Source organism: Diabrotica undecimpunctata, chromosome 1 (genome assembly GCF_040954645.1).
Source record: "Diabrotica undecimpunctata isolate CICGRU chromosome 1, icDiaUnde3, whole genome shotgun sequence".
Lineage (NCBI taxonomy): Eukaryota > Metazoa > Arthropoda > Insecta > Coleoptera > Chrysomelidae > Diabrotica > Diabrotica undecimpunctata.
Window position 1 is genome coordinate 51632982 of NC_092803.1, and position 12375 is coordinate 51645356.

A 12375-nucleotide genomic window follows, 5' to 3' on the forward strand; every position below is an offset into this window, starting at 1 on the left:
TATAAGCGAAAACTATGTATATGGAGCGACAACTGTGCAGGTCAACTGAAAAGCCGAATGTTTATCTTCTTATACATTTTCTTAGTAGCTAATGGACATTTTGATACCATTGATCATAAATTTTTAGTTTCCGGTCATAGCTTTTCATCTTCAGATAGAGATTTTGCTCTTATAGAGAAACGAGCAAAATATTCCAAGCTTTAAACAGTAAACGATTTAAAAACTGTAATTGCTGCTGCTAGACGTTCCAGACCTTACAGACTTTTAGATATGGGAGAATGTACTTTCTTTGATTTCCATAAAATATCATCAGAATGTATAGATACATCTAAACTTGGTATTACTCAAGCATCGTGGTTACGTGTGACGAAAGAAGAGCCGGGAACAGTGTGGTACAAGAAAAATTTTAGTGACTTAATTGGATGGGAGAAGTGTCGTGTATTGAAAAAAGGTGTGACTGTCCAAAAGTTAAAGTCGACAGAGCTCTTGGGTTTTTCTGGTATTCAGCAAATAAACGATAGTAAGAAAAAAGACCTTCGCGCCATGCTAGAATTCATTAACCACGAAAATAGAGCATTTTTCACCTCTATTTTAGATATTTAGTCAAATATTATCCCTGTGGACTTAGATCATTTCCATTTTTTCTTCATTTATTGAGTATTACTAAGTTTGTTTAGTATATTAACACCGAAAATTTGTTATACGTTATTTAGGTACTTGTTAATGAAGCGGAATTTCCATAAACAATTATATATTTGTTTTATTTTTTTGGTTAAGTTTTTTTTTGATTTCTGGCAATTGTTAATTTTGGTACTTAGATCACTTAGCTCGGCCACTCTTCCTTTATAAATGGCATTACTAACTTAAAAATTGATGGAAAAATTTTTCTTTTTGTTGATGATACCAGTATTACCTGGAAGAACTCTAATATTGCAACTCTTCATGCAATTATAACTTCTGATCTACTTAAAATAAAAACCTGTTCCGACTCTAATTTACTCTCTTTTAACGTGGATAAGAGAGTAGCATTATCCTATAAAGGAGCTCTTCAACCCTTGCTTCTTAATAACAGTCAGATCAGTATAATTGATTCTGTAAAATTTGTTGGTATTTATATAGAAAGTAACCTTAAACGGTCCCTTCATATGTATTTGTTAAGTAAGAAACTAGCCAACTGTCCTCAGCCTGCTATGCTAAGATCTGTTTCGAAGGAAATGAATTTAGCATCTTCCAAAATAACATACTCTTCGTTATTTGAGCCTCATCTTTGATATTGCTTTCCTTTTTGGTATTCTAGTACAGCTGCCTAATCTGATGTTATTTTTAAATTACAAAAAAGAGCATTACATTGCAAACGCTACGTTAAAAATCACGGGATTTTAACTCTTCCCTCCTCTATTATATAGTCTAGAAACTGTTTCCTAAATTCGTAAACACCTACATGTTTTTCCAGCAAGATCTAGTCATGACTACTCCATTAGAAATTCAAACTTTGATGTGTATTTACTTATCCTATCTACGAAGTTAGTTAAGAAATCTATATTATATTCAGCAAAAAATTTATACAACCATCTCCCTTTGCAACTTAAATCTTCTTCTACAAAAAGAAATCTACAACTTCTTTTCTTAAGTCCCGTAAATTGACAAGAGCCTATCTATCTGAAATACCTTATTATTCAGCGGAATATAAATTAAGGATCACTCGGAGAGTGGTGGGTTTTTCGGTCAAAAGGTGGAGAGAATAAAAACAAAGAAGGTGGCTACTTCATGTATTTATTGAAGACGTTTCGCTTTCTAATCAGAAAGCATCATCAGTTCATCTAAAAACAACAATATGAAAAACCAAACATCCATAGAAAAGTTATTATAAGTGTGTTGCCTTAAAAAGACATATAGCAGTCAATGATATTAAATATGTAAAGAAGCTTACGATAAAGAACATTATAAGATTATGTTGTATACACAATTAATTAAAACTAAATACAGTTTACAAATTGACTCAAACTTAGCACAGCAAAAGACCATGTGGTAATTGTACATGTATATAAAAATTATGTAAAATAGCTTAATTAAAAAACTTTTAAGTAAAAAATGTTTTTGGCTTCATAACCATGAGGCTGTATAAAGTTCTACCCAGCAACGACGAATAATAAAAATTTATATAGGCCAAAAACCTAAAATATTAATTTTTGAGTTAACGACTACATACGTTTTAAAATATTTGCTTACCATATAAAGATTGCAAATAATTATATTAAATAGAAAATAACAAATTGGTAGGGAAATAAAGATCCTACATGCATATGATTAAAAAACACACTTGGTTTGGAGGTTAGGTTGTGAAAAAAACAAAGTCAAAATAATATTATAAAAAGACAAAAATAAAAAAAAATGATCAACTAGGAACATGAAATATACTCAACCTCGGAAAAAAATTTAATATATAAATGAATTTACGATAGAAAATTAATAAACCAACAACACATAAACTGATTCCACAACTATACAATTGACGTCAGAGAAAAGAGCCATTATGGCCAATGCATTACGTTTTCGAAGCCGGAGCTGTATTTGTATAGCGGAGGAGAGTGTATGCATTGCCAGTACAGCCTTTATTCGACCGAAATCCTGACCGACATTCTGGAAGTATAAAAAATTGCTCGCATATATTGTCATGAGAGGATTATATAAAATGTGCATAAATACTTTACATAAACAACTTATTCACGCAATGCTTCGGTAATTATTATGGTATTCCTTTGGTACTATTTTATGTATCACTTGTGAATATATTACCCCAGGATGAAAGAACTTGCTTTTCCTCAAGTATTTTATTAAAAAGTGAAGTTAGGTGTAAGATAAAGTTGTTAGGGAGACGTTTTAAGAATTCATAAGGGACCCCGTCAGAACCGGGTGATTTGTTGTATTTGCAGCTGTTGAGAATTGTGTATACTTCCTCGGAAGTAATTGAGATACCGAGATAGAGGTGATTCGAGTCATGAAATATAAAATGTTGAGAATTTCTAAAAAGTTTTTCGCATAAATCAACCGATATTTCGATATTACATTTATTGCCTTATATCCTGTTTATGTGGTCCTAAACATTTTAGCGTTCCTACAGTTAGAACGGTTTGTTATAATTTTTTGTTTTTGTTCTCTTCTCGGTAAATTTTTGTATTCTTTTTTGGAAGAGACATATCGTCCCCAGTCCAGTAAAGTAGCCAATCTGCGAAATTCACGAAATTGCATTAAAGAGTTAGGATTATATATTGCAACTATATTTATATCTAAATATGTATCTTTAATAATAAACTCACAATTAACTGGTTCAAAGTAACGTATGTGCTCACCTTTCAACTTTTGCAACTGTAAATTTACGAATAATGAGTGAGTTTACCGTTGGGACTTATTAAGTCAACACGTTTAAAATTACGAATATTGCACATTTGCGAGGTTACTATAAAGGGATATTTTTATATTATTGGATGGACTGGAAATTTATACAAAACCACACCCATACGAAAACAATCCATTTCTCGGGGAATTAACCACGCAGGAATTAGTCACTTTAATGGTTTAGTTCGTTTTATTGAGTTGTAATAACGCAAGCTTAGACTTGTTTACTGTGTATTGGATGTTATTGGCTATTAACTATTGTTTTGGTAAGTACTTTATTTTTTGCTATACTTTAATACACGAAGTTTTAAATAGTTGTTGTAGCTTTTTGTTTTAAAAGTTTTAATAAAATTCAATTTAATGGTTATCGGTTAACAAAACTAAAACTAGACGTTTTGGTTTATTCTTAAAATACTTTACAAAAGATCCTTAGATGTAGAAAAGTTTAAAATAGAACAGAATTTGATCATATCCATACCGCCATTAAATAAAATATGTAATTAAAGTTGCAAGATAACTATGTTTTTTAGGAGAGTATTAAAATTGGCGTAAATTATGGATCCTCCTCTAAATGTCAGCTCCAGGACAAATAAGATACTTTAGATGGCAAGTACTTCCAGACAAGGAGATACTGCAAAAGAAACCAAAACGAATGCTAATATGGTTCTCAAGGATGTAGTCGAGGCTGAAGAACAAAATGGTTCTTCAACAATGAAGAACCATTTCGTTCTGGTGAAAGTGATGAATATAAAGAATATGGAGATGATTCCTAAGGTAACAGTACATATACCATACATAAATATATTTTCTATGTAAATATTTTTTTTTTAGGATTTAGTACTAAAAATACCAAGCCTAATAAGTATTCCACTCGTCGCCGCAAAAAGGTGAAAAAATCAGATGTTTAAACCAGCAATAAAATTGTAGGGACCAATGACCACCAAAATGTTCCTCTTGAAGGGATTCTTGTGGACTACAAGGTAGTCCACAAGATAAAACAGAAACTTCCCTATCTGCAAGCCTTAAAAAATTAAAACTGGTTACTTAGGACAAAAAGGAAAAAAAAATTAAGATATTTAAAGATGAGGAATATTTAACCAGCAAAGGAAAGTTTATTAGTGTGAGACCTTTGCAAGCACCGAGGTGTGTGGGATGAAATAAACATAAATAATCAATAGTAATTCCTGAACTAGAAAGAGAACGAATTCATAAAAAAATTAGGATTTGACTGCCTTTGAAAGAGCAGCGTCAGTGTATTATAACTCATGTTATAATAAAACCAGTAAACAGGAGAACAACAGCTACACCATCAAGAAAATCAAGTACCAAAAAGTATTCTCTGACATCAAATGAAGTGAAGCATACGGTATGTAGAGAATTTTTTTAGATACATTAAATATTTCTAAGGGGCCAGTAAGACAAGCTTTGAACAAAATGAATTCCAGTGGTATACTACTTCCAGACATGAGAGAGAAAAAGCACCACCGAATACAATTAAAATAGAAAACTAGATACTTTCAATATTAGTGTCCATTACTGGCTTAAAAAATATGTATAAATTCTTAGAATCACCATTAAATGTAACAATTACGCACAGTTTGTATAAAGAAAAGTGTTTGGAAGCTCAACGTTTGTTTCCAACTGTACAGCAGTTTGCATTGAAAAATATCGAAAGATTTTCAGGGAATATAAATTTAAATCTAAAGAAAGATCGTTGTAAAGTATACATTGCCAATGAAAACCGTGCCAAATATGGTAATAATGATGAAGAATCTTATAAAGAACATTGCAATTGGAAAGAAGCTGCTCGAAAACGTAAGAGACAATGATAAAAAAATTGCCCAACAGCAAAACAATATTTAAGTTTTTTAGTCAACTCTTCAAGCTGTTCTGTCTACGCCGAAAGACCCTAGTGGTCCCTTCTTCTACGTTAGAAAACTTACAATTTATAACCTTAAAGATGCAAGTGCAACTTGTTATGTTTGGGACGAAACAGAAGGGTGACGTGGAAGTATTGAAGTTTCAACATGTATTTTTAGACATATAATGGCATGACCTAAGGTAGTGTGGTGCGAATGATGTCTGGACTTAAGATATAAGAACAGATCACACTAAACTTGAACCATTTTAAGTAAACCATTTAGTTTACCAAGAATTTATGGATTTTTGCCAGTTAAATGTAATTTTCGTGATGAAGGCAACAGTATTACAAGTCTACTATTTAGAAAAGCAGTTTGGTTTATGTACAAAATAACAGATCGAAATGCTGTACTCGTTACAACAAACTATACAGAAACGACACGGTTGGACAAATAACATGTACTTAAATCACAACGAGGTCGTCCATCAACTTGAAACCAGCTACGCCTTATACTAATCAACTCCCCAGTTCCATTGCCAAATACAGAGACCTAAATAGTTATGTGAAGATCTACAGGTTCCACGTGCATACCATGGATTTTATGAAAGCCTTCCTATCCAAACTGTTATAAGGAATATTTTGCCTGAACCAGATATTTCAGAAGAATCTGAATATGACGACACAACATAATTCTATTACTTTTCATTGTAATTTTTGAGTTTTGTGTTTATGGTTTTGTCCTTTTTACATTTGTTTATTTCGTATTATCTTTGCTAGTAGCTGCCAATAAAAATTATTATTAGTAGTTAGTACCTATATTATTATTATGTGAAGTATATCAAATTTTTTCGCATAAAAGCTTTAAAAAAATTGTAGGAAATGGTGCTTAGCATAAATACTAAAGTGTATTCAATACTGTACATTAGCCTAAGTATATTGGACATATATTGGGTATAATTTTGCAATAGATAACTAACGACTCAGCGTTTTTTTTTGCTTTGATAAAGGATATTGAAATTTAGATTAAGTTAGTTATATAGAGAGACATTTATAAAATCTAATACAAAAATGTCGTTTATTTAGGTTAATATCCTAATTTTTCACATTAAATTGAATTGTTTTTTAGCTCCGTATCTGAATCTGTAAAATTTCAATTTTACCATACGAGGTACGATATGACTTGAGATACTCTTGGCAAAAAGAATTTTGTTTGCAGATTTGAAGTCTTTCACAATTTTTTTTAATTTGATACATTTATGGTCAAACCAAAGCTGTTTTAGTCGGTTATTGTTAATATTACTATTTATTTTTTAGAACAGGTATTAAATATTTTATTTAATAAAGTAATTGATGAAGGAAAGATTCCTCAAGAATGGTACAACTCCGAAGTCATTTTACTATTCAAGAAAGGAGACAAAGCAAACATCGAGAATTACCGACCAATATCCTTGCTCTTACATCTGTATAAATTACTAACTAAAATCATAACCAACCGCCTAACACATAAGCTTGATTTCTATCAACCTATCGAGCAGGCTGGATTCAGAAAACATTTTAGTACCATAGACCACTTGCACACCGTAAGAACTTTGATAGAAAAATGCACTGAGTATAATGTTCCAATTCATATGGCGTTCGTCGATTTTCATAAAGCATTCGATTCCATCGAAATATGGGCAGTGCTTGAATCTCTAAAAAATGCACGTATAGATTCAAGATACACTAACATAATTAAAAACATATATGAAAATGCCACCATGCAGATAAAGCTGGACGAAAGCACAAAAACTAATCCCATAAGACTACAACGGGGAGTAAGACAAGGAGACACCATCTCTCCCAAACTATTTACCCTTGCTCTAGAAGACATTTTTAAGAAACTAGAATGGAACAATAAGGGTATCAACGTCGACGGATCATACTTAAACCACTTGCGATTCGCAGATGACATAGTTTTAATAGCCGATAATATCCAAGAACTAAATGATATGTTACAACAATTAAATGCAGTTTCAGGAGCGGTAGGCTTAAAAATGAACTACAGCAAAACAAAAATACTGAGCCGAGACCAGACAAATATACCAATACAAAATCATACCATAGAAAATGTTGAACATTATATATATCTAGGTCATGTTATCAAACTAGGAAAACCAAATCAAGATGCTGAAATCAAAAGAAGAACACAACTGGCATGGGGCGCTTTCGGCAAATTAGCATATATCTTGAAAAACACCTCAATTCCTGTAAACTTAAAGAAAAAGGTGTATAACACATGCATACTACCAGTTTGTACTTACGGCTTGGAGACAGTAGCCCTTACCAAAAAATCTGCTAAAAAATTAGAAACAACGCAGAGAGCAATGGAACGAATCATGCTTGGAATATCACTAAGAGACAAGATTAGAAACACCGAGATAAGACGTAGAACGAAGATTAGGGATATTGTGGAAGAAATTGCAAAAATGAAATGGCGCTGGGCAGGTAACGTAGCCCAATATAATGACAACAAGACAACAAGAAGCATAGGAAGACCTCAAAAAAGATGGGTAGATGACATAAGAACAGTGGCAGGCAAACAGTGGATTAGATTGGCGCAAGATAGAGAAAGATGGAAGCAATTGGGAGAGACCTACATTCAGGAGTGGATGGAAAATGGTTGACAAAGAAGAAGACTATTTATTTTACAAATTTGAAGTTTCAGTTCAGTTGCAATTTCGTTTACCGCGTCAAGAAAATTATTGTAAGTAAAGTAAATTATTTTAGTAAGTGTAAATTATTATAAAAGTTGTTTTGATTTATCTGGATATTTTATAAAATACAGAGATGTCATATCATGCAAATTTTCTCTTATACAATACAATGAAGAGAAAAGAAATTCGCTTACTTTACTTTTAGTTTTCTTTGTAAGATTATAGTTAGATTTGTTTTGTTATATCTACATATAAAGATTTCTGTATACATATTATATAAAATTTACATAATATGTAATTTTATATAAGTATGATCACCTTCAAAGGTGAAAAATAGTAAGATTATAAATATATAAAACTTTGTAAACAACCTTTATGTAACTTTGTAAAATATTTATATTTTGTCTTTATTGCTATTTTATAAAGTTGATTAAAATAAAAAATATACTTAACATTTTCTTCTAGGACACGTTGTTGCTGGTGTAGTGGGTTTAAAAATGCCAAGATACTGTTTATTCGGTGACACAGTCAACACGGCTTCAAGGATGGAAAGCTCCGGGGATGCATTCAGAATACACATATCACATGATACTTTTATGTTATTGCAGCGACTAGGGGGATATTGTTGCGAAGAAAGAGGTGTAATTCCCATTAAGGTATGTATGCTTAATAACACAAATAAGGTAACACGGACAGAGAGACGGATTCATATTTTCGTCACTCCTGTCTAATGTGTATTTGGAACACATTTTGTTACGTTCCAAATTTAAAGTAGAAAGTCCCACCTCTATTTTATCAAAATTTAAATAATTCAGGACGTGTAAGAGCGGTTGCCTATAATATATTATAAGCAAGGTGGCGAAAATAAAATTAGTAATTTTCAAATAGGGGTAATGTCTGGCAAATTGTGCTGAAGTTAAGGGAACACGTCCTCTTTTTGTGAAGAAACTAATTTAGATCGTTCTTTCTAGAGTTATCTTGGAAGAATTGGGATCATAAAATTGAAATTTTTGAATCTCGGTACTATTCGGTGACCTCCGTGTGTCAAGTTGTCAAGTGTTCGGAAAGACGACGGAAAGAAAGTGATTCCAGGTTTGAAAGTGTTACTGAAAGGTTGGGCTAGATTAAAAACGGCATTTTGTTTTTTGCTTTTGCTGCTGTTCCATGTGGGATCTGGACTAGTCCGAACCGTGTGGATATTCAAGGGGATTTGCTGCCTTCGTGGAAGGGTTTTTTTTGGAATATCCACAATTTCGCTAAAAAAAAGCGGATCTACAGTACACGTGAATACCGGGAGTCGTATTTAGATCAAGAAATTAGCCTTAATCACGAGTCCAAATAGCCGGCTACGCTTCGGTCCAATTTGGGATATTTCAAACCCCTAATCTGGCTAAGAAGGGTGAGTGTTAGAACATTTCGTTTTTAATTAATTAAAAAGTTGTAGTTATTTTTTTTATCCCATCTCTAAAAAGCTATTCACATTTTTATCAGTTTTCATACATTCAAGTTCGGAGACAAGTTTTTTTTTTGTATTGCTCCATTATCGCCAAAAGGCAGATAAACAAAGTGTTAAAATCAATATATTTATTTCCAAATAATTATTTTAGACACAGATGGTAATTAATGTTTTCTTGCTTCAGGGTTGGTTGGTTTGTTTGTTTTTTTCTGCTTCTTCTTCTTCGTATTTTTCCGTCTGGCTGTAATTTCCAACTTTTCAACATTGTCACACAAGTCTATGTACATCGGCAATCGTATGGGATTTTGGATTGAAGACACGCTGAACTATAACTGGAATTCCACGCGGTGAAGTATATGAAAATTCGAGGTATGGATCGATAATTAATTTTCAACGGAAGATTTAAGCACCGTCTAATTTGGTTTGCGGAATACAATAATTTTTTTTAAAGATTATTTGCTGTTAGTTTTTATTTTCATATTTACAAATACTTTACAGATTTTTTTTTAAAGATAATTTGCGGTTTATTTTATTAATTCAATATTTACACATACCTATTTTAATTTTGTAAACTGCGTCTAAGGGGGGGTTATATATTTGAGATTTATTTTTTTTATATTATTTTCTGCGCACGCACTTGAGCTCACGTGGTGTCCTATTTGCGTTAATTATTTTTTTTTGGTTGGTATTGAACCGCACACCCCTTAGCGTCCGGTACTTTTGACACGTCTTACCTTTCATTTTGTTCTGTTAAGTAGAAATAACTTATGAATTTTTGTTAGGCAAGCAGAAGCCGCATTTTTATATTATTTTTTTATTAAGCCTATGGTAAAGTTAAATAATATTGTAATATGTAATATGTATGTATTTATTTTCAACTATCTTGGGAATCTATTTATTAAAATTGACTAAATTCTAATCTGACAATTTCATTTATTTTTTTATTTATTCAGGTTGTATACTGTTACTTAGTATTTTAGTAGTAAACCTATTGGTAAGTTGGTGGTTTATTGAATAGCAACGTAGGGAAGGCTGTGGGCCAATTTACCTGGCGCCCCTGATATAACTTCGGATTTTTTTGTTTTGTGGACCGCACGACCATCTCCACTGTTTTGTCTAGCCGCGAGCCATTCCCAGACTGTCACCGTATAGTACTTTTCTTTCCGGGTGTACGTCTGATTTATATTTGGTACAATTTGTAATTTTTTTATATAGATTCGGTTTTGTACGCCACATATTTTGGCGCCCAACGTGGGGCCCTTAATTAATTAACCTTTTTTTGTCAACCCCTTGTGTAGATTCCTTTTAATTAGTTAACCTAACGTGTTTGGGCTTTAATTGACTAACTTTGATTTATTTACTTTACCACTGGTTTTGCACTTAGTAGTAGTCTTAGAACTTCGTGTTTAGTGGAAGTGTATGCCAAGAAGTGCTTACTAGTTTTTTTTTTGTGTGACGTGAAGTTGGAAGAAGCCAAAAATGGAACTTAAAAGAAGATACTTTGAAGTGGTGTTGTGGAACTTAGAAGAATTATGGATATATTAGGACTTTGAAATATTTCTATTTCAGTTGGAGTTCAAATTTATTTTTTTGAGAAGTTGGACTTCGAAATTCTACATTGTGGTTTAACTTACTTATGTTAGGGAATGTAAAATCTTTTTTTTTGAGATTATGTTGTGACTTGTAATTTGTTCTGAAACAATGAAATTTTGAAAATCTTTTGTGAAATTTTATAGATTGAATAAAGCGACTATTACTTTTATTTTGCTTTTGGTTTGCTCCCATTAATAAAGTAAACTGTACCTGTGTGTTAATATTTTTACTTATATCTTGATTTTGTTTGAATATTTGCTCCTTTCGGTTGATACATTTTTTTTTAAATTTTGAACTTTGGCAAGATGGTGCGAAAACTTGTACCCAACTACTTAAGGAAAGAGGAACTGGAATATGAACTCAAAATTCGTGGAGTGTCTACTGGCACTGTTGAGTCTATGAGGTCTAGTCTGTCTGATGCACTTAGTCGTGAGGCAGCAAATGAAAGCTTTAGATATCCTGAGCACCCATTCACCTTTTCACAGGATAAAACTGCAATCGAGACTAAACTTGCGGAGCTGAATACGGCTGTTGGAAAGTTTGCCGGAACTCCTACTTGTGCTGAGTCCTTGAGATTGCGGACACAGATTAACCATGTCTTGGGGAGAATTGATCTTATGGTATTGCCAACAGGTGATGATGCAGACGCAGCCCAGGTTGTTAAGTCAGACTTTCTTGCTGAGATTTTGAAGTTGTCACAGGATTTACATGATAAGCAGCATCCAATCGGATCTGGTTCGGTACCAGTAGCGCTCGATGTGATTTCGGTTTTAAATCAGTCTTTTCAGGCAGGGGTAGGACAAGTTCATGCTTCTTCTCCTGGAGCGATGTCACAAGCTGGTAATAATGTTTTTTCAGGGTCTGTCTCTAGTTTTTCTTCTGGGATGATACTTCCTCATAAATGGGGAATAGAAAAGTTTTCAGGTTCTGCTAGGGGTATGTCTATTTCTGCATTTTTTGAGATGGTGAATGAATTGAGTCTCGCTCGTCATGTACCAGATAGTATACTTTTGGAATCAGGTATAGATTTATTTTCGGATAAAGCCTATCAGTTTTATAAAGATGTTCGTCTACGTGTAGGGAGTTGGGCTGAATTAGTTGAAGAGTTTCGTAGGGAGTACCTGTCAGCTCACCATGGGGAAGCGCTTTTTGAAGAGCTTCGGAGGAGAACTCAGCATTCGTCTGAGACTATTGGAGTTTACTTGGCAATAATGAATAGTTACTTTAATCGCTTGCGTTGTCATGTTCCAGAGGAAGTTAAATTGTCTATAGTTATTAGGAATTTGCATCCGTTCTATCAAGATAGATTACGTGATCCTTTGCCAGCTACCTTGGAGGAACTTCGTGTTCTATGTCGCAGTATGGAGGAAAGACGT

The 12375-nt window shown here is 32.9% G+C and overlaps 1 protein-coding gene across 4 annotated transcripts in view; it reads left to right on the forward strand.

The window, feature by feature from the left end:
• Positions 1 to 12375, forward strand: part of LOC140449253 (guanylate cyclase 32E-like) — a 458979-nt gene that overhangs the window by 421990 nt on the left and 24614 nt on the right. For all 4 annotated transcript variants that reach the window (XM_072542462.1, XM_072542460.1, XM_072542461.1 and 1 more), the window contains exon 20: positions 8416 to 8606. In XM_072542462.1, the coding sequence (XP_072398563.1) occupies positions 8416 to 8606 (191 nt within the window). The remainder of the gene's footprint in view (positions 1 to 8415; positions 8607 to 12375) is intronic.